The 22563-nt window shown below is 41.7% G+C and overlaps 3 protein-coding genes across 9 annotated transcripts in view; 1 reads left to right on the top strand and 2 right to left on the bottom strand.

The window, feature by feature from the left end:
- Window positions 1-835: 835 nt before the first annotated feature.
- LOC139634929 (YY1-associated factor 2-like) lies at window positions 836-16265 on the bottom strand. 3 transcript variants are annotated; one of them, XM_071501695.1, is made up of 4 exons: window positions 15429-15603; window positions 14884-15009; window positions 4284-4439; window positions 836-4085 (listed from the first exon to the last, which is right to left on the bottom strand). In XM_071501695.1, the coding sequence occupies exons 1-4, from the start codon at window positions 15452-15454 to the stop codon at window positions 3830-3832; spliced, it is 564 nt and encodes a 187-aa protein (XP_071357796.1). In that variant the 5' UTR covers window positions 15455-15603; the 3' UTR covers window positions 836-3829. The 3 variants fall into 3 exon arrangements, with proteins under 3 accessions (XP_071357796.1, XP_071357797.1, XP_071357798.1); XM_071501696.1 differs by lacking the exon at window positions 15429-15603 and adding an exon at window positions 16117-16265 and having other exon boundaries at window positions 1243-4085; XM_071501697.1 differs by lacking the exon at window positions 15429-15603 and adding an exon at window positions 15167-15297 and having other exon boundaries at window positions 1243-4085; window positions 14884-15021.
- Window positions 16266-16426: 161 nt separating this feature from the next.
- The window catches only part of pphln1 (periphilin 1), a 21471-nt gene continuing 15334 nt past the window's right edge, over window positions 16427-22563 (top strand). For 2 of the 5 annotated variants that reach the window (XM_071501688.1, XM_071501691.1), the window contains exons 1-5: window positions 19016-19106; window positions 19663-19708; window positions 19923-19987; window positions 20531-20746; window positions 22198-22259. In XM_071501688.1, coding sequence (XP_071357789.1) covers window position 19708; window positions 19923-19987; window positions 20531-20746; window positions 22198-22259 — 344 coding nt within the window. In that variant the 5' untranslated portion in view covers window positions 19016-19106; window positions 19663-19707. Of the gene's footprint in view, window positions 16450-19015; window positions 19107-19662; window positions 19709-19922; window positions 19988-20530; window positions 20747-22197; window positions 22260-22563 lie in introns of those variants that run through there. The other 3 variants (XM_071501692.1, XM_071501693.1, XM_071501690.1) reach the window with 2 other exon arrangements.
- Window positions 16809-19015, bottom strand: zcrb1 (zinc finger CCHC-type and RNA binding motif 1). Its single transcript, XM_071501694.1, has 8 exons — window positions 18899-19015; window positions 18623-18732; window positions 18497-18525; window positions 18208-18319; window positions 17967-18074; window positions 17672-17781; window positions 17513-17591; window positions 16809-17291 (listed from the first exon to the last, which is right to left on the bottom strand). The coding sequence occupies exons 2-8, from the start codon at window positions 18704-18706 to the stop codon at window positions 17139-17141; spliced, it is 675 nt and encodes a 224-aa protein (XP_071357795.1). The 5' UTR covers window positions 18707-18732; window positions 18899-19015; the 3' UTR covers window positions 16809-17138.

Raw genomic sequence — 22563 nt, forward strand, 5'->3', positions numbered from 1 at the left:
ACATTAACAGTGTATTATGTATCAGCATTTCTATGCATTTGTGCTCTTTTTATTTTTTGGTTTATCAGAAACAGTGAAAGGTACTTTTCCTTGCAGGAAACTCCATGTTTATACATGGAGTCAATGGATCATGAGCTATAATAATTTTTGGGATATGGGGTGGAATTAAAAAAATATGACTCATAGGATTACTTGGGTGGTCACTGTAAGACCCAAGTTTTCATTTATGCACAGCCTCTCTATGTTGGCTAAGGTTAATTTTTCACCTTGAGAAAAGTAGATGATTGTCAGTCATTTACAGCAGATGAGGAACAGTCTGAGTCAAGGTCTAACTCATTTGATGTCATGTCAGTGGTTGGAAAGCATGGCTAAGGGATATATTCTGTGCCACATGTAAATTTTACTGTATGTGTTTGTATCCATGTTGATTTTCCTCAGTGTGCAGCCCTTTATAACACAGATTTGCAACTGCTTCTGAAAGGTGTGATTAAGCATAGCTAACATTTTAACTATCATAATTTTCTGATGTCTTTCTGTGTTTTTATGCTTGCTTTGATCCAAAATATTTTTTTGTATCTCTGTGCACCCCTTTTCCCCAAGTTTCCATGCTTTTATTTTGAAGGTACGAACACGTTTCCGGCTGTTCTCTTTGTCCTATTCGTTTCACTTGATGCGCTTCATGCAACAGAAGCAGGAGGTCGAGACCCTTAAATGGGGGAAGGGTGGGAGCGATAAGCAAAGTTGATTCCTCCCTCTCCCCCCCCTCCCCCCCCAGGCTCTGTCTGCTACAACTTTTGAATTGATTTCACCTCTGAAAAGACCCATTCAGCCTGGCTTTAAGTGACTAGTCGTCTTTATTGAGGTGGCTGCATTAGACAAACAGACCTGAACATCAATTGCATTTTCATTTAGTGTGGGGGGGAAAATAAGATTGACTGATGTAGAGGTTAATTAATTAGTGTGTAAACTGTATCATTTTCTCATAACTGCTGTATGCCTATATATTTATGCCATGAAGATTTTTGCTTAAACTATTGTGTGGCTAAACACTATTTGAGAGTTTTGCATGATGGGCCTGATCTGTTAAGTACACAGGCAACCTGCATGCATTGTTGAAAATAAGTTATTGTGTCTTTCAACATATGGAGCTAAAAGACACAATAAAACATACTCTACATAGAAAAGGGCTAGATGAACAAACAAATGAAAAACACAAAAGTGTGTGCATATAAGAAAGGGACATTTTTGTTTAGAATTTTCTTATTTTCTTATTCAGACATGTAATAAACAAGTTCACACATTTTTTAAAACAACTGAGCATGGCAAAGCAAAACGAACAAAAAAGTATCCGCAAGTGACACTAACACATTTTTAAGTGTCTTCCATTTTTGCCACAACCAAATAACAAATGTCTGTCCAAACAGTTCTCACGAGTCCACACACCTAGTCCCAGCTAGTGTGGTGAACCTATGAGAGTACATCTCTGACACGTTAAACAATACTAACAAACTAAGAGACATAGCCTGTCCCACAATATACCGAGACCGTAATATTATCATGCCGTGACAATTCTCAGGATGTGTGCTAAAATGTTAAAGTAAAAATCTCGACAATAACACTGGTATGATGGATAATACAGCCACATCAAGACATTGTAGTACAATATTTTAGAAATATCAATTTTATCTGTGTAGTTATTCTACAGGTTTATAAGTTATTGTGTAGTTAGGTTGATCTATAGTTGTTCTGCTGGGAGTTTAGTATACTCTAAAGCTCCTCCACTTTGTTTCTTCAAAATGGAGGAATTCAAACAGTCTCTCAAGTCCATCACACTGCAGGATATCCCCCGTACAGCTCATAAATGTGTCCAGAAGTCGGAACTCTTTCTGTTGTATAAGCACCATGCTGTATCCAAACTGGGTCTTCTTTAGGCAGCAGAACAGTATGAACACCCCATGTTTTCCACTGGGATACCGAGCAGGTGCTGCCCTGTTTGTGCAGCAGAGATTAAAAGGAGAATACCGGTGTCATTTACAGCTACGGCACCTTTGTCATCTTCTACAGTAAGCTGACGATTGCTCTGTCATTGTGCAGCCAACATTTATTTTATTTATTTATTTATTTATTTTTTTTTACGTCTCTAAAACAAACGTCACTGAGATAAACCTTGAAATGAGCTCTTGTTTAAGAAAATAAACGTATAAATATGATTATGTGCATTTGCAAGGCTACAAGAATCATTGTCATATTTGCCTGGTAGGTAACAAGTTTTGTCTACGTCATGTGTTTACAATGAGTGACAGAAAGTGTGATCATTTTTCACGCTGACAGTGAAAAGTTACAAAGCTCAGACAATCCTTAAAGCTGCATTAAGTTATTTTTGTGACAGGCAGGGGTCAGAACGGGCAATATCAACTTTATGAAACACAGCCTTGAGATATTATTGACTTTAGCTGTTAAAGCTGTTAGCAATTTATTGCCTACTTCCATATCTAGCAGACACATATCAACATTAGTGTAACTAAACTGATAAATATTATATAATATTCACCCAACTTTTAGCCCTGGTTTGGTCTGCACTTAGCTAGTAGCTCGTTAATTGATGCTAATTAAGACTTTCTTAAACCAGCTACTAACTAACTTCAAACATCTGCTGTTTCATACGAGCTGGTAAAGACTTTCTCTACCAGCTCGCAGCTAATTGTAAGCTTCTGCAGGCAGGCAGTGTAACAGTAGCTTGTCGGAACGCGTTTGCTGAACATGGAGGATCTATGGTTAGTCTGTATGGGGGTCAGAAAACAAAAACAATGGGCTAAAAGCTGCACATATCTGAAGGGTTCTCCATGTTCCGTGTTCAATCTTGACATTACTCAAAGTAATTTGATTCTCTGTTGAACATCAAAAATCACTTAATGCAGGTTTACGTTTGTGGTTTATATACCGAACAAAATGAATGGCAGCCATGATAGGAAAAATAACTAACTTCAACTTTAGCTGACTGTGGCACAAACGTGAAAAACAAAATAACACTGGTATCAACCTTTAAAATCACATGCTGTACCTTTCTTCAAGATGCCATTATACAGACATGATTGAGCATACCTGAACTAACAACCTGCTCCAAACATTATTGAAATCACCAAATGGTGCCGGAAGTATCGCCACCATGCTGTGTCAAAAAAGTCACTCTTCAGCAGAGGCAGCCCAGAAGTAAAAGCTTGGAGTGTCAAGATCAGGAGCAAAGGTTCATTGTTAGATTGAAGGTTCAGTGTGAGGACACTGACACACCGTGTACTAGATTATTCAGGTTCATGACATGTAGGTAAAGAATCCAGACAGTGGCTGATAATTCCACACGGGGGGAAGAAGAGGTCAGTCTACCAGCCACTGAAGATGATGCCAAGGGTGGGGCTGCACATTTCATTTCATAAAAATGAAAAGAAAGAAAAACCTTGATAGGCAGGTGCATCTGAAGAAAACCATAGATGATAAAAAAAAAAAAAAAAAAAAAAAAAATGAAAGGGTTATGCACACTGTCCAAACATTTATTTGTAATGTAGATGACTGCAACTTCCAAGATGGAGCAAAGGGTAATTCATATTGCTTTCTAAATGCAGGATTCCAGTGCTGTGGAGAATCTTTCAAATGACTAAACATGCCATATCTGAAGGGTTGGCAACTTGTTCTCTAATAGGTCACAATTCCAGAGGAAAGTAAGCAAAAAACTGTTTTTGTGCAGCTCTAAAGTAGAAGTAGGGTTCCCCTCCAGTGACCCGTGGACTTGCAGATGAGATGTGGCTGGAGGTGGATGGAGATTTGAGAGGGTGACTCAATGGGACTCTCCGTTGACTGAGCTCCCCTCTCCCCGGGGTGAGGAAGAGCGGGAAATCCCCTTCTCTGTGTTTTCTGAGCTGGAGCCATTCTGGCTGTGGTGGTCGACCACCGACGATGCTGCGCTGGAGGACGTGGCCGAGGTGGACGAGGGCTTGGCCTTCTCCTTAAAGTCCGTTATGATGACCGTCAGGTCCCCAACCGTCACTTCCAGGTGCTGGGCGCTGCTACGGTCGATGTTTTTTAATCTTGGCCTGATGGGTGGGAGAAAGGTTGGGGAAAGTGACAAAACAAAAAGAAGGTATTTAAGAATATTTGTGTGAAATCCTGCATGACCTAGCTTCAGGTAGCAACATAAACAGCACCTATAGTGTCTGGTGTTTATTCATGCATCCTTGTAATATCCGATTCCTGTTGATCCCCCCCCCCCAACCAGGTGTCAGTTTGTTTACCTCATCTTCTTGTGACTGTTTTTCTTGAGTGCCGGTTCTCTGTCGCTCTTCTCCCTCTCTACCCTCTCCTTTTTTTCCTTTTTGGGCTGGGAGGGCAAAACAAACTGCTGCGTTACCTGCTGCTGCGAGACGAGCTGGGAGACGGGACGAGGCTTCCTGATCCAGGAGGGGGAAGTGGGGGAAGGGGAGGAGGAACGGAGGGTAAAGGGAGAGACATAAAGAGGGAGAGAGAAAGGGGAGAGACAGAGTGTGGCAGATTAATGAGAGGGAAAATCACAGTGAACACATGGCTTCATGCTAACGTACCACCATAATCAAGAGCCAATAATCACTGCCAGTGCTGGTTAGGATTGCGCTGCTGAAGTGTTCTTAACACTGGCAGCGAGCGGCAACACACACCGAGTGCATTCAGAATAAAACCCAGGATTCAGCCATCTGCGAGATATGGAGAATACCTGCACAGGCTTGTTTTCTTTTTAGCACTCAGAGGGATACACATTCACAAGATCAGATTTGTTTTGCTGAAAACAAAAGTCTGATAGGCATTGTAAGTGTGCAAAATACACTGATTTCAGAATGCACAAGTATGGAAGCTGCATTACTACAGTGAGAAGGCAGCGATCCCTCACCAGCTTCCCATCCATGATCACCATTAGTTGTTAGTAACTTCTGTCCAAGAATAATTATGCTTTTCCAGATTTTTTTTTTTTTTCTTTAGGATTTTGGTTACTGATGATATACAATGCACATTAATATTTTTGCAGCCTTAGATTGTTTCAGGACTTGCATCATTAATTTAGTCCTGGTTTGTGACTAATGGCAGTGCCTGTACCTTCATACACAGGTACGGCAAATGTAGCTCTGATATCAAACAATAACAGAGTAACATGTTTTACTAAATGTTCCTCTTCAGTCACATTTCCACCGTCCATGAGCGTCTACTGTCTCAAATGATCCATTATGCAATTGGTCTGGCAACAGTTTGCAGGCATGAGGACTGCGATCGCATTTCTGTGTGTGTGTGCGCGCGCTTGTGTGTTTTGGGGCTGGCAAGAGCCCTAGCTCAAAGGCGAGAGTGTTGAAAAGGCCATCTGTTGAGAGTCGACATACACATCTAGGGCCTTATTTTATATACACACACACACACACACACACACACACACACACACACACACACACACACACACACACACACACCATCAGTTACATGTTTGAAGGCACCTATGCACATCCCGGCATGCAGACACTGCACCAACAGCCAAATGTGTGTGCAAATCACAAATGGGAGCACATAAAAACATATGCAATCGACACATGCACTAAGGCGTATTTAGGCACATGACTGCACACATGAATGCACCCACGCAGACACACACAGCAGTGAGCGGATGAAGCAGGAGGGCAGCAGAGGAGCTGTGTGTGTGTGTGTGTGTGTGTGTGTGTTGTGAGCCCTGTTGAGCAGTGTTTTTGTAATCAAAGCTGTTAAAACCAGTTTCATTTTTCATGAGCCAGTTTTACTGTTTAACAAGCTCTGAGAGAGATTTACCTGAATCACCCTTTGACATGTGAGATTTAACTTCCTGCTCAGAAAACATAAAACATGTACTCTATATTTTACAAGTATCTTATACAAGTGTGTGTGTGTGTGTGTGTGTGTGTGTGTGTGTGTGTGTGTGTGTGTGGCTCTTATAGTTCCCAAAGTCCTGTTGGTAACACCATATAACAGCTTCATTCGAGTGCACTAATCTTTGTATGAACCCTTTGAAAAGTTTTGCAATTACTAAACACTGGCTTCCAGGTGCTTCATGAGAAATGTCCTTCTGTACTTGCCTAATGTAATTATAAGGGTGTAACACAGCACAAGGACAGCGTGTACAAATGTACTGGGCTAAACAGAATCCATCCACAAAATTAGTCTGAGCACCTGGCCAAGTGTTGCAGTGCTACGTGCCACATTTTTGCCAAAAAAGAGCCTTGGTGGCCTATTTAGTTTAATTTAGAGGCTTCAATCTCATTTTCTGCGAGGAAATATTGTATAGAAGCCGAGGCTGCTGGTCTGCTTTCTTGTTTTTAAGGGCAAAGTTGTTGTTTAACAGTTCTGGGATGACCTAAATTGGGGCCCAGCTTCAAAGACTCTCCGAGAGTCAGTTTTTTTCCCCCCCACTTATCACTGCCTTCACAGAACATGCAGTGATGCTAGTGAGGCTGGAGTGAAATGCAAATGGGTGTCTTGGCCTACATAACTGTCTGATAGGGAGGAGATGTAGAGATCCTCTAATATGTCTCTCTGTCAGCACGATGCTGCAGAACTGCTGACACTTTTAAATAAAGGCAGAGACCTCTCAAAGTCCTCTGTTCCCCAGCTCAAGCAATTTGCAGCTCTCCTTGACATCCTTTACCCCAGTGCTCCTCCTACAGCAACAAAGCAGTGTCTGGTGTTCTGGATTTACTGGAGCTCACACACAAAGCAGCCACTGTCACAACAGCATCGACCGTCCTGCCCTCAGGACAAATGTTAGCAGCTTCCAAAAATAAAAACAAGACTACAGGCTGCCTCATTCATACCCTCCTTTTTGGTTTGAGTTTGAGCGATGAATTCAGTTGAAGACGTAGCGTCTGTGTGATTTACTGTATGTAACGAGCAGATGAATAGTGCTGTCTCATTAATGCAGCAAATGAGCGCAAGATGTTTTTGCTTAATGTGCGATCAAGGACAACAAAAAAGAGTCAGCTGAGCCTAATAATGGTCTCTTCTATTCAAAACTAAAGGACTCGCTGTGCCTGAGAGTAATGAGGGCCAACTATAAACATATTTTGTACATCCTATCTTCCTCATGCATTACAATGAAGTAGATTCTCTCTAATAGAGCCAGCTCAATAACCTGGAGGTGAAAGAGGAGACAACCTAATATTACAGTGAAGCACAGCAGCAAGCCTAAACAGAGCTGCCTCTGTTAACCCAATCAAATGGTTATTATCTTAGCACTTAGGCCCTCGCTGCTGGCCTCAGAAGCTGAGTGTGTGCGTCTGTGTATGTGTGTCTATTGATTCCAACAGGAATTTCTGTGCCTAATGTAACGGCCTATTCTTTCTGACATTAATACCGCGTGTTGGAACTGTTGTTCCAATCGATATCTGCTCCACTCATGCCATCTATTCTACAGCAGCTAATGGAGTCCCACACTGGGAAATTAGGACGTTACGAGGAGGGCTTAAACACATTAAATCTTATTTCCTTGAAAAGGGAAGAGTAAAGACAACAATGGAAATTAGTCACAATCTCTTTTAGTTTTGGCTTTTAATTCACGGAATGTGATCAGGAAAACATGCAGTCTATCTAAAAGGATAATCGAGACCATACAGTACAGGCATGTTTGTTGCCATCAGTTCCACTGGTTTTCTTCTCAGTGAGAACATTCCTAATTTTCTAAAGCACAAGTGCAAAACACAAAACAAGCATAATTCTCACTCTCAGCCTTTCCAGCTCGCAATTTTTTATTTTTTTTTTACAGCTTTTGAAAACCATAAGCTAAGGACAAACTCTGGGAAGTACAAATGCTGTCACTGATCCTTCACGGCTTCATGGATAGGAGAACTCTGGCTGACCCCTTCCCAAGTATGTCGTGCACACACACACACACACACACACACACACACACACACACACACACACACACACACACACACACACACACACACACACACACCTATCGCTATCTCACTCCTCTACCCTTTCGTGCTCGTCTCCCTCCTTCTGATGAACCCACTGACCTCACACTCTTTCACCTCTGGCCGGTGCTTCAAAAACATTAAATAAATATATAAAGCACTCTGTGAACCAACAGACTACCAGGAAAAATAACTCCTCTGGTCCTGATCGGGTCACAGTTGGGAACTAAGTGTTTCTACGAGGCAGATTTAGTAGGCGGTCAAATTATGAGACTGTTATGTTTCTGGCACAGTGGACAAACAGGTCAACAATTAAAACAGATGGTGTGGTCATGTGTTTGAGCCAGAATTTCTTTTACACACAAATATGGTAACAAAAGAATCTATAACAAACAGACTTAGCAAACTCCTGGTCCACTGGATTTGAATGCAGTACAATGGACAATGTACCATTACCAACTGTTTTATCAAATTTTATTTAATTTTTGGACAGACCCTAATAAAACTGAACACTGATGCCATAATAAATACAGTCTCCACTGCAGGGGCTAACTCAGGAGATGAAGTGCCAGTAGAAGGACATAAAATGTGGTGCACTGATGTCAGTGCAGTGTTTGTACTAAAAATCAAGTGTTTTGCTTTGAAAGTCTGCGCAGTCTTAAAAGGGGAACCCTTCATAGCTCTGGGACTGTGTCATTTTTTTAAAATTTATTTTGAAATTTTTTTTAAAAGGTCAAAAAGGTGGCTCTAGTCCTGACACGACAGCTCTGGCCCATTATTCCAGGCGTTTCTTCTTTTTAAAATGTTGAACAAGTCATGTGTTACATCCAAAAGGCGGCAGCAGCAGCAGCACAGCTCTCTGCAGATGTTTGGACTGCTCGCTAACATTTGTCGAGCACGTTGTGTGATGAGCAAACAGCCCACAGGACAGCTGATGGACTGCAAATAAGCACTGGAGTGTGTGCTGCTATGAACAAATCTCATCTCACTGTCCTGTGATGATTGTAAGATCATTGTGAAATGGCTTATTTTATGCCCTGTTGAACAGCCTCAGCTCAGGTGTGTGTGTGCGTGTGTGTCAGGTTTTCTATCAGCAGGTTGTAGGCTGCTCCTGGGAGCTCCTCCAACCCGATGATTAATGTCTCTCCCTGCCTGTACATGTTACCACCGTGTGTGTGTGTGTGTGTGTGTGTGTGTGTGTGTGTGTGTGTGTGTGTGTGTGTGAGTGAGAGAGAGAAAGAGACAGATGGCTCTCCACGTCCTGTGGTTTATGACACCTTCTACAGCCCGCTAGCCATACTCTACCACATTCTCCCCTCGCACACAAAGGCCCTGCCCACACGCACTCACACACTCTCACGCGCGCACACACACACACACGCACAGAGCAGTATGTCATGCATCAGTGTCACTGTAGTAATTACAGGCTTATCATGTAGCCATAATCTTCAGCCACAGTGACGTGATAACAGCCAGCTTCATTGTCCCCGGTGTACACTCAGTGTTTGTAGGCTGTGTGAATGCTAACACCAGTAACCCACACAACTGAGCTCACTGTGTGACTTATTAGAGGATGTAATAATTTAGATGGGATTATAAAACACTGATTGGTTTGTTTTTACATGCGTCCTGTTTATAGATGCAATTTACATGTCAACCATTTAACTGCCTTTTATTTTTAAATTGGTTGCAATAATAATCCCAGTTTTCCTCCACTGCAGGTTTGACCCAGCTCATAAAACGTGTTCATCAGTATCTGTTGTTGCCTGTTCTAATGAGCTCTTTTGACATAATCACTCATGATCCAAGTACTATTTCAAAATCAAAGCGCGCTCATACAACCAAGAAAGGCTGAAAATGCCTGGATGTGTTTCATAATGCTCTCCCGAGGAGACTCGACTCGACGTTGCGCACCAAAGCTGTTGCAGAACAATAAAAACAGCCCCAGCATTTTCATTATCAGCACTTAAAGTGAATGAAAACACACTGACTCTGAGGTGAGAGTCAAATGTGTTGCTCTCTGCTAGTAGCACGTTTTGTGTAATCAGAGTGGGAAATTAACACTAGCATTAACACAGCAGCCAAATAGGGGTACAATTTTGTTGTGTCTGGTAAATTAGCTTTCGCCCACACACCTTTTACAGCTAAAAAAAAAAAACAAAACAGGTAATCTTTCTGATATGAAATCTGCAAAAGGCTGAAGATGAGTGGAGGAGGGCAAACCTTACTAAGAAGCTAATTAAAATAGATATGTAAGCATAGAGCAACTGATTTTATTGCCAAAAAGAACATCTTCAGTCATGTATTCATGTCTTCTAAGTATAGTGTGCACACCGGCAGTGGAATAATACAGATATACAGCTAATTCCCACTTTACACTATGAATTTCAATCATACATTTTTCTCCAGGCTGCATTGAATGTATGCATATACAGCATAATATTGTATATTACTATTCCACAGCAGTTGCACTTATTTTTTACCAATGCAGCTATTTTGATAGACTAGAAAAAAAAGAGAGAATTAATCCTGCTCCTTTTTTGCATTTGAAGTTATTCTCACCCCAAATTTTTAGAATCAGCTCTCTGCCACGGCTCCCAATCTCAATTTCACGTAATCAGACCGCTCCAGTAGGCTGATCGTTATCTCATATTTATAATGGATGTCTACTGAAACCAATCACTGGCTGGCTCCACGCAAAAGCTTTGAAACGGCAACAATTGTATATTGTTACAAACATCTGATTCAGAACTTTGTGAGAGCATTGTATTTCACTCGTCTTGTTTACATGCAATTGATCACTGCTCGAGCTGAAAGGATTAGATGCCGGGCAGAGAATTATTGTGCAAATATTGTGATAATCCGTTGATCTTTTCAATCATGTCTCAAGCAAAAGTGCTCACTATTCACTGGCTCCAAGACAACACTCGAGATCTGCAGACTGTTGGTAAGACTAGACAGGACATTTGATGACATCATCTTGGATGATTGGGAGACTGGTCCAGACATTTCTCATTCCTTTCGGACATTTTCTGGACTGAAGGGTCGATCAAGGAAATAACTGGCAGATTAGTCAATGATAAAAATGACCCAAAGAATGGCCTAATATGTACCTGCCCACTGCTCTTCGCCAGGTTTATTCTATTCACATGCATCGATAAACTCGCTAAATGTGCCGCTTCAGTTAATTCACAGCGTACCATCCTGAAAGCTACATTTTTTTTTTTTTTTTTTTTTTTTTTTTTTTAAAAACAGTGACTAAACTAACTGCAATTGAGCCAAACGTACAGTTACAGTCTAATTCTGAGTGAGTGTGCACTGCACATGAACTGTGAGGGCGAGCTTGTGTGGAGGAGGATGATAAAACAACATCTAAACAGCCAAATGCTGACAAGTTCCCAGCCAGCCAGAGAGGCTTGTGCTTGTTTAGGTGAAGCTGATGAAACCTGCACATCAGTCAACCTGTCATCGAGAGACGCCCTAGGTTAAGTTCAACTCCTGGAGAGAGACGGGGGGGGGAGTTGGAAAGATTGCTGAGAGGAAGAAGAGATAAAGGAATGGAGCGAGAGTGAACACAAACAAGAGGGAGAACTAATAGGAACATGATCAAGCTCACTGTCCTGACCTGTAGAAATATAACGCTGCCAAACATGCTCTTGAAAGCGGAGCATGCACACACTGAGTGTTTCCCTGGTGGGCCTGACTTGTCAGAGCTCAGCTCAGTGAACAGATGCAGATAGTGGAGGCGAGACACCAGAGAAGGTCACGCACACATGCCGCTCTATTCTACCCAGCAGTATTTGCCTAAGGACGGTGTTTAGGTTCGGTTTTGATAGCTGTCCGTCAGCACCACCTCACATGACGTTTTTTTTTTTTTTTTTAGCTTTTATTCCAAACTCCTGGCAGGTGCGAAACCTCTGAAACTTGTCTGATCCTTCATCTGGTATTTCAAACACAAGGATGACACTCTAATCCAGGACAGATTTTTGATGGGTGCACCGGGGGGGCCTGCGGTGTCTTGCTCAAGGACACTCTGCCTGGGTGTTCCAGCTGATGTGGGACTCAAACCTGTGACCTTGCACTTATCAAACAGCCTTTTTTTTTTTTTTTTTTTTTTTTTTTTTTTTTACCACACCACTGTACCATGACTTTCATCTATCACACTGGTTTTTAAAGGCTGGGACTGAGGCCAAAGAGTCACTGGAAGATAAAACGGCCACGTTTCCTCAGCAAAGCCTTAAGGTAATGAGGCCGTGTTGTGATCCAAAAGCTACTCCAAGATGGCTTTAATTAAATACTCTATGCTAGCAGCTTGCCATAGAAGAGCACCATTTTATTTTCCATATTAATTTGCACAAGTGACTAGGTGTAGAGGAAATATTTGAAACACTCATTTGTTTCATGCCTCGCTCCACTTGTGTTTCTTCATATTTGACTTCCTGGCTGCAGAAGTTTCCCGAGCGTTGGCCCTGCTCCCTCCTTGTCAATCAGTCTCCCTCTTCCATTGCGCTCCACCTCTGCCGATAAGCGAGTCCAATCCTGCTGATGTATCCCCGTCTCCAGTCAAACTCCCAGCATCAACAGCGCGCGCTCAATCAGCCCGCCGGCTTGGGGCCCCTGCAGTAGATCATCTCTCCACATCAGACGGATCTAAGCGGCAAGATCTGCTCAACCTCGACTTCATAAAACATTCATCTTCATCTCCTGACGGCTATCTACACACAAACTCTTTCTCCTAAAATATTGCTCTAGCTCGTCCTAAAATATTCCCTTTTTATTTTTATTTATTTATTTATTTTTTTTTAAGCATCCATAACCATTCGTGCTGGCTGCAGAGACACAGGTCCTGTCATGAACAGTGGTATTTAATGCATTAAGTAAGACCTATGTCAAGTGATTAGTTGATTTAAGCCACTTCCACAGAGCCCACCCTGGCTGTCAAACCTGTGACCTTCAGGCTATGGGACACTTCCTCTAACCACTGGACACTCCATGCCCGCCTGTGCCAAGCATGAATTCATTACTTCACAGTAATAGCTCAGTCATGCTTGTTTAGTAACCAGCAAGGGAATTTGCTATGTCCTACATTTATATTCAGCATGTTGTTTGCCCTTTAGCACCCTCGGCTTGCTCGCTGAGAAACCCACTTGTCCGTTGTGTTCAGTCATTAACAGCTGCGACCACCTGTGTGGCCATTTTGCTGCAGTGTTAGATCATGTTAGAGTGTTTATGTGTGGCCTTGTGTCAGAGCATGACAACAGTACTACTACTACGCTCCTGCAGCACTGCAGTTTGGGAGGACATGAGGTTATTAACATTAAATGGGACCTTCTTATGGACGTTTTCTAAATTTGTCGCTCAGTGTCAGGGGTGTGGTGAGAAATTCTGGGTCCTTATGTCCTTGTGACCTTCTCTTTACAAAAAAAAAAAAAAAAAAAAAAAAAGCCCAGGTGGGGAGGACAAAGAGTGTCAAAGCTTTTGGTTAAGATCCAGACAGGTTCTTTGCACAGCTGCAGGCCGCTTGTTTGTTACGGAAACACACCAGAGTCACTGAAGTGTCCTCAACAATCAACGCTCAATTGCAATAAGCTGAGCCCTGTGACAACAGCATGAGTGCTGCTCAGTGTCTTTGTTTGTGTGAGCAGCAACTGTGCTCGAGTGTGTGTGTGTGTGTGTGTGTGTGTGTGTGTGTTTAGCGGTGTGCGCATCAAGAACGTGCATTTGTGTACGAATATGTATGCAGTCATGTGTAAAATTTGCATGTTGAGTGCATCTGTACGTGTGTGTGTGTGTGTGTGTGTGTGTGTGTGTGTGTGTGTGTGTGTGTGTGTGTGTTTGCGTCTCTGATGACAGCAGGCTGATTAAGCTGTTGCATAGTAATGAGCTATGGCTGTCTGTCTGGCAGCTGCTCTGACAACCTCTTTCCACAACTAGCCCTCCCACACACATATACACAAGTGCGCCTGCACTAAAACAGACACACACACACACACACACACACACACACACACAGGCATATATTGTGTAATTGCATGCACCAACACAAGAAACACCACAATCCTGAAAAGGCATCAGAACTGACAACTGCACTGATGCGCTGTTGCTCTTTCTGCTTTAGTTAAATCACTGAGAAAGTTGTGATAATGCGGAAGGGGCTAGCAGCCACACTTCCTCTCCTTCTCCCGTTCTGTTGTGTTTTCATCCCGATAATGACTGCTCACTAAGGAATAAGTCATTTCCTGCTTCAAATCACTGATGTCAGGAGAAATATCATCCACAGGCGCAGAGGGCACCGTGTGCGTGTGTGCGACTGTGCGTGTGTATTTGTATGCTTGAGTACCTGCCTAGCCCCTGGGTCTGTTACAAATATCACCGGGGCAACTAGATTGATGTGTGTGCTTAAAGAGAGCGCTACGCCTGTCCCTCATTTCACCGAGGTCAGTGTCAGCACCCGGGCAAGAAAATGGAGACTAAATGACACTAATGCGCTGCTTAGAGGAGATGTGAAAAGGCAGAACTCACAGATGAACATGTTGAGTTTGAGGGGGGGGACAGATAAGAGGAGAGAGAGAGAGAGAGAGAGAAAACTACCGAGAAAGGACCACCATGTTTATGTTTGCTGCCTGAACTGCATATAGGATGCAACAATGGGGAGGGTTAAATATAAATAAACAATTATGTGAATCCATTTTTCTCATGGTGCAAGTATTAAAAAAAAAATGCTTAGAGGGAGGGGGGTGGCGGTGAGATTAAACTGATTCTTATTTTCCTGTGGGGGGCCAACCCCTCAGTCCCAAAGGACCCCCTCCCCTCTCCCTCCCTCCATACACACAGACACACACACACTCTCTCTCACTCACACACACACACACACACACTGAAACCCGCTAATGGAAAAGCAACCAAAGGTAATGTATGTCCGTCGCCTTACCTTGTTGATGTCCCCTTCCTCACATCACACATCATGCACTTGAAAGCCTCGGCCGTGTTCTTGTACGTGCACACGCTGCAGTCCCAAAACCCCTCGTCGGAGGAGGGCTTCGGTTGACGCTTCGGCCTATAAAACAATAAATGTGAAAAAAGGAAATCCAAAAAAATAACAATAACACATCAAGGAGGCGGTAGGAGAGAAGAGGAGAGGGGGCGAGAGGAGGCAAGAGGAGTGAGTTCGGCTCGCATCCACGGAGGCTATCGATGGCAAACATCTGGGTAAGCCTATAGGATTTAGGAAATCATCTGCGAGAGCGCTGTGATCCGACACTGTAATTGGCGATGAGGTTTTAACACCCGCACACACACACACACACACACACACACACACACACATGCAAGGCGAGAGAGGGAGCGAGAGAGAGAGAGAGAGAGAGAGAGAGAGACACCGTGGAGAAAACCCTTTTTTTTTCCTCCGTGCGCTCGCCGATGTCCGCTCCCCTCTCCTAGCTTGAATATCTAGGACGCACCAACTCGGCCGTTTACCTTGTGGGACTCCTCTTGTCGCCCATGCCAGACCAGGGTTAATCTGGAGGTGCTGAGACGAGCAGAAGTCTGGTTATTTCCGACGATTTTTTTTTTTTTTTTTAAAGCAAAAGAAGCGATGCGCCTGTGCCGCTCGGCTTCCAGCTGTCGTGGAAACTCCGCTTGGGAAATGGTCACATGATTTGGCTCGGCCAATCAGAGGCCGGGTTACTTCCCGAGGCTGACATTCCTCTTGATGAATCTATGACACCTTCACGTACCCACCGTAAGCGCGTACTTCTGTATATTAAGGGTGATCATTAGCTACTGGGTGATTGTGACAAACGTGGCCCGGTGAAACGCTGTTCCTCGCCTAAATGTAATGTACAGCCGTGTGTACGCAAGTTTTCACTCCAATCAAACACTGCAGCCGATTTCACATATTTGCACACATTAAAACAGGAGGAAACACTGGCGGAAAATCCCCTTCAAGAGCAGTATTTGGTTTAAATATCCTTGTCACCTGAATGACTCACTTCGGGTACAATAGCAGCTTATACACAAAATCGTTCAAAAACGGAAAAATACATTTAACCTATAACATGACTTAGGGACATTAGCTCAGCCTACATTAATAAGTAGTATTACATATAGTACACAGACATTTCATGAATACTGGTGACTTCTAGTCGTCGCATACAGCAGTTACCTCTTTCTACTTGTCATGAGCCCGACGGCTCTTTCATTTCCGACGGCACTCAAATGCTACAAAAGACACAGGAGCTAACGCTGCGTCTACAGCGATGTGTTAACACGGTCCCGCTCATAGCCGCTCACTGGATTTCAGTATTCCTCCATCTTCGCCTTCGCGTCGCAAATTGCAGACATGCCGCAGCAGCTCGGACCGCAGGCGCTCAAAACATCGGGGAATCCCTCGCTTTGTTTGCGTGCTGACGCAAGAGAGCACCAAAGACCACAATCCCGAGCGAGCAGACCGAGGCAGCCAGGGGTTCCCAAACCGTTTCATATCAAGGATAACTAAGTGGGTCTCCATTTATTTTCTGATGATTGGATTTCCCCGCAGAGAAACCTCAACTGCAGCAATTTAGCTGTTGCAATATTTGGGATTTTAATTAGACTTCAACCGCTCGTTCCAATTTTGGTAATCGTTTTCTCATTATTTGGGAATGTATCAAGACAAAAAGGAAGCAAAACCTTACTTTCTTTATTTTAAATTTCAATTAAATGGACAAGTTTATATTTTATTTATTTATTTATTTATTTTGGCTGATGGTCATTCAAATACACAACCTTATACTCATCGAGATTAATCAAATATTAAAAAAAAAAAATCAAATCAGAAAATTGATCAGTGATCAACAAATAGACATTAGTCACCTGTGTTAACTACCCCATTGCCATTTATTCCATTGAACAAAAAGCAGTCAATAACCTCCTTTATTCTTCACTATTTATATGATTTTTCTGTTATCACTGGAATAACTAACAGTTACTTTGATTTATCCTTAAGAAACAAGCCTTTATTCACTGATATAAAAAAAAAGTTTCATACACACAATCAGTCAACACAAGAACAATTACACAGTATTTTTAGACACACAAAGATGTCTCAGCTCTATGTACAAGAGGGAAAAAAATGGAAGCATATTTTAACACCCCCAATGTAACACAAAACACCTTACAAAACTAAATCCATATTTATTATAATTATTAGTCACTGAGCTCCTCCTCATCACTAAAGTACGCGCTCTTTTTGATCCTTGGTTTTCTAGAATCTGAGGATGTTGAAGCGTGTGCACCACCCTCTTGAGACAAAAGCGCCTGCTTCCTCTGTTTCTCCTCCTCTTCCTCAATACGGGCTTGCTGGAGGGACAAAAGACAAGAAATGACAATTCAGCAAATGTTTGTAGACAATTATTTATTTATTTATTTTTTTTCAACTCCAATACCTCAGGTCTCAAACGGTTATTTATATTACCTCCTTTTTCTTTTTTTGTGTTGAGTCAGACACAAAAGGATGCACACTTGGAATCACATATCTGCAGTGACTACAATTGTTATCAACCGTATATCTGCACACTTACCTGAAAAGCTATAGCTTGGCTCAGACTATCTAAGGCTGGGTCCTCTCCCTCTTCTTCACTTTCCTCTTCTTCCTCTTCACTATAAGAGAAAATATGTAGGAATTACGAAACAACGGTCTATCATACAGTATATCACAATATCCGCTATTAAAAACTTACACATGCTCAGGCTGTTGAGCCTTTTTCTTCTTTTTCTTTTCTTTCTTCTTTGGAGGTTCCCTCTCTCCCAGCATGTTTTTGGGGCATGCATAGCTCAGATGACCAGTGTCCTGTGATTTTCATTAAAAAATACACAAATAAAATTACAGTCAGACATCAGACAACTCTCTGGGATAATTCTCTACACATCATATCTTATTTTTTTTTTAATTCAGAAAGGACAGAAAACAGATTATACTTGCAATTGTAATTCAATAAAATGTGATCTCACAGGACAAAAAAAAACTTCACTAACCCCACATTCGTAACATTTAGACTTGTCTGTGTAGTTCCGCCTCCTTATAAACTCAGTTGCTCGTCCATTGTCAACTGCAATGCTCGCTTTCACCGTTCTGCCGAACAACTGGGACACAAATGCATTTGTAACTGATGAGTGCATACCCATTAAAGAACCATCGCTGACACTGCAAGCTTACAGTCAGTGACACATATGACAACATATGAGAACTTATGTTCTTGGTGTGAAATAAGCTCACCTGTTTGTTGTTTACTGCTCTTGCACAGTTATGAGCTGATTCTCTATCCAGGAAGAGAACAAAGGCCACCCCTTTACTCTGGCGAGTGTCTTTGTCCTTTACGATTGTAACCCTAAAAATGGTGTTAATAACTATCAATGCTTATTTTAAAACAGCAGAGATAACTATTCAGAGCCTTTAACTGATTGTTGTGGGTTATGTGCCCAGGCTACTCTTTGGTGTTTACAGATTGCTGTCAAGGTATGAATAATAAAAAATAAAAAAAAATTATGACAGAGCCATTACTTACTTTACAACTTTTCCATATTTGGTGAATAGCTGAAATAAGACAAAGTGATCAGTGTCATTAAGTAATTTTACTCCAATTTGTGTTCTTGTTGAACAGGTGCATTGATTCCAAAACAAAAAAAATTACCTTGTGTAGGTCATTGTTGGTCAGAGAGAAAGGTAGGTTAGACACATACACAGTGCTTTTGCTTGGTGCCAAACCCCCGCTCATACTGGATGCATACGACTGAAACGACGCTGTAAGACAGAAGACAGCCAAATGATCATTAAAACTGTAAACAACCATCTCCCTCGCCAGCCTTTCTAAGTCCAGCATTAATTAAATGAAGCGTTAAACATTTCAACTTCACTTCGACCAGCTGAGCACAAATTTTATATAAATTATATTAACCAAGCCACTTACCAACGCAGCCTCTACCATTAGAATAATTTCTAAGTTTGTATAAGATCGCAGTGTCTTGTGTTTTCACTTGTAGCTAGTCGATGCTCAGCAGACAGAAACAAACGTCATATCTGGACGTCGCAATTTGATGACGTACACGTATTCCTAGTCCAATAAAAAAGCCGTTGTCCAACCGGGAGAGGCTAGGCTAACTAATCATTAGAGGAAGGTGAGATTGTGTTTGTTATTTTGCTTGGAATAAATTACCTTTTAGTGTAGGTTATGTAACTCGCATTTATCTATTAGTGTCTATAATTTGTCGTAAATTCTTTTCTGCGCTTTGCTGTTGCAGTAATGTTAAGCCAACTTGCCCCTAGATGAAATAAAACGTGCGGATGTTTGCAGCATATATGGATGCTAGCTAATTAGCAATGCTAGCTGCCCATTCTACATGGAGCAACTGTAGTCAACAGTAAATTCAGCAACACAAAAAAATGTTGTGGTGATTTGTGGAACTTGCCGTTTTGGTGCTATCGTGTGAATTTGACATTTGTCCGTATGGCAGTGTGGTCTGCAGAAAATTACACCAGCCGTCTCAGCTGCAGGATCACATCTCACAGTAAAACACTGCTCCCTATCTTATCTCATGTCACGCTTTGTTGCACTTATGGCGAAACAGAGGGGTTTTCTACCCAACTTCAATTATGACGACTCTTCCCAAAATATATGCATGGAAACTTACTCTACATGTATAGTCTTAACACTTTTGAAAAATCGTTTTACAGATTGTGCTGAAGATCTGAAACTACACAGAAGCCCGTGAGTCAAAAAGTAAGTTCTCAATCGACTCTTCTGTGCAGTGCATCAGTTTAACATTGGTTTAGCAACTAACAAGAAGATTCGTCTGCAGCCAGGGTACAGCTGAAGCAAATCATAATCATTTACCAGACAATCTTTCAAGTGGCACATAGAAGGAGTTTCTGTTGCCAAAACGAAAATCATCAAAATAAATATGAACTGCAATACTATGTTCTTGCATTTGCAGTGACATACAGGAGAGACAGGAGCATACGAGAGGTTTATGATGAACGCTTTTTAACGGAGAGACCGGTGAGTGTGAACCAAGTGGCTTCAGGGTCTATTTTCTTTTCCGGATTCCACTTTTGACATCGTCCTAGCACATTTAAAAGTGTGCACATATAAAGACAAGTAAGAATACTGTTTGTCTTCCAAGCAGCCAATATAGACCACTGAGATGATGGCTAAACTATGCTGTGGTGGATTTGTATAGACTGATTTGCACATTGTCTTGAATTGTAATTGCACATATAATCCCATTTCTGATTTGATTCAGTATGTATTGCTGACCTAATTAAATGTATCATGACCACTCGATGTTGATAGAAGAGAATGCATCAACCTGTACAAAATTTTCAGTGGCGTTCGTTGTTGTCAGTCATTTACTGAATGAAAGAGCATAACACAGCTTGCTGAAGTGAGAAAAATCTCCTCAGAAATGTATTTTTTTACATCAGCTAAAGAAGTCTTAACCCAACAGGTTGCCATAATGCTTAAGAAAATAAAGCTCACTTAACAACAATTTTTAAAAACCACGGTTTACAGAAAATCCATAAAATGTACTCATCCTCATAGGGTCCGTACCCACGAGCAGGAGGAGCAGTGGAAAGGAGGGGCCCCTTCGGCAGGCCAGAGGACGACTACGGTCGGGGCGTTTACGATTACGAAGGAGGTCCCCGCTTTTTCCCAAATGGAGGCGGCCCCCGAAGTTACCATGAAGATCAGAGGGGCTACCATGGGGACAGCCTTCATTTCCCTGCTGAACGCAGAGCTGGTCCACCTTCAAGGAGGGTAAGAGCCATATGTCACACATTACTGCATAGCTTATTGCGTGCATATGAACTGATTAGATAAAATGTGTCGGAAAAACATTATGAAGACGAGTTCAAACAAAAGTGGCAAAAGCTGTCTCAACAAACCAACCAAACAAATAAACAAAACTAAATCAGAAAGAAATTAAAGCACATGTTGGTCTGCAGAAGAAAATCTTCCATAACTGAATATTGGAGCCAAAAAGTCACTTTAAAACATCAGAAATCTCAGTCCTTCTATCTTCATACTAGCTGAGATTTTAATTATTTCAAGTTACTTTATAGAATAAATTAAAGCAAGGGATATACCGTCATGGTCAAAATTATTAACACCCCTGAATTTCAAAGTACATAGTTCAGTATATCTTCAGAAGTATATGCAATTCAAACAATTTTGTATAACCAGATTATTTTGATAAAATGTCCAAGGTTACTGAACGAAAAGGGGGGGTGGGGGTGACAAAACTTGCATAATAGTGAATTACAATTTATAAAAAAAAAAAAAAACACACAACACACAAAGTACCTGAGTTATTGGCACCCTTTGAATTTAATTTAGTTCCTCACACAAACTAAAAAACAAATGCCTAATTTTCAGTGTTCACATGACCTGAATAGACCAATGAATGATGGTTTTACTGCATAAAAAGAGGATAGTTTCCTATTCTTTCCCACAACAGCCAAGATGAGAGAGCATCAGAAATACTATTATCAAAAAACATAACAATTCCAGAGGCTACAAGGCTTGAACCCATAGCAGTGGAAGAGTGGCAGGGTGCCATTGTTGCCAAAGGTTGTGCAGCCAAATATTAGTGAAGTGTTTGTTTGTATTATTTTCCTATAATGCATTTCATCATTTGTTTTTGTTCAGAAACTTTGAACATTTTAGTTATAATATTGGGGTTGCACAGAAGTTTAGTGGTTCAAATCATTTTGATCAAGACTGTAAATGTTACTATACATTTATGCCATTTTGTGTAATTGCAGTTAAAGTGTATTTGTATATCATATGATACTGTTAGTCAAACATGCACACACATAACTGGCCAGCTGAGGGCACTACAGTTAAAGGATCAAGTTAAAGTATTTTAAATTTCTTTCTTTCACTCACTGTGAGCTACACTGTAGCAAAATGACTGTGACAGGTAATTTTCTTATTGGACTGTGAAAATCCATTATGATGGCTTTTTTTTTTTTTTTTTTTTTTTTTTTTTTTTAAACTCTATTTTCCGTTCATTGTTGCATGGCGCCTATTGTATTTTTCAGTCAGTTTGGCAGTCATGAATCCAAAAGACAACATTGCATAAACTGCAGGGGAGCAATTTCAGATGGATGGAAGTTAAACACATTTTTAAATAGATTATTTTGCAGCTAAATTCCAGATCAGAGAAAAACTCTTTCACATTTTTTTTCCCCAACTGTGTGTCACAGGAGGACTATCCTTACAGAGTACCCAGGGAGGACCCTCACACAGGACGACCTTTGGAGTTTGGGTAAACTCCTCCTCCTCCTCCTCCTCCTCCTCCTCCTCCTCCTCCTCCTCCTCCTCCTCCTCCTCCTCCTCCTCCTCTAAGGCTTGTCACAGGCTGTCTGTGTTTAATTCGGGATCTCTGCAGGCCTCCGTTTTCAGTATCCCTATTTTAAAATGTGTGTTTACATAGCATCATTCATAAATCATGGTCTGCTCTGACCCATATTGGCCTGCCTCAGCTTATACACATTTCTTGCAGCTTCCAAGTCTTGCCTGGCTCCACACTGTTGGACAACTGTTCAGATTAGCAGTGTTAGCTGAACAGT

Source organism: Trachinotus anak, unplaced genomic scaffold (assembly GCF_046630095.1).
Source record: "Trachinotus anak isolate AG129_WGS33_773 ecotype Australia unplaced genomic scaffold, CSIRO_AGI_Tana_v1 ptg000018l, whole genome shotgun sequence".
Taxonomy (NCBI): Eukaryota; Metazoa; Chordata; class Actinopteri; order Carangiformes; family Carangidae; genus Trachinotus; species Trachinotus anak.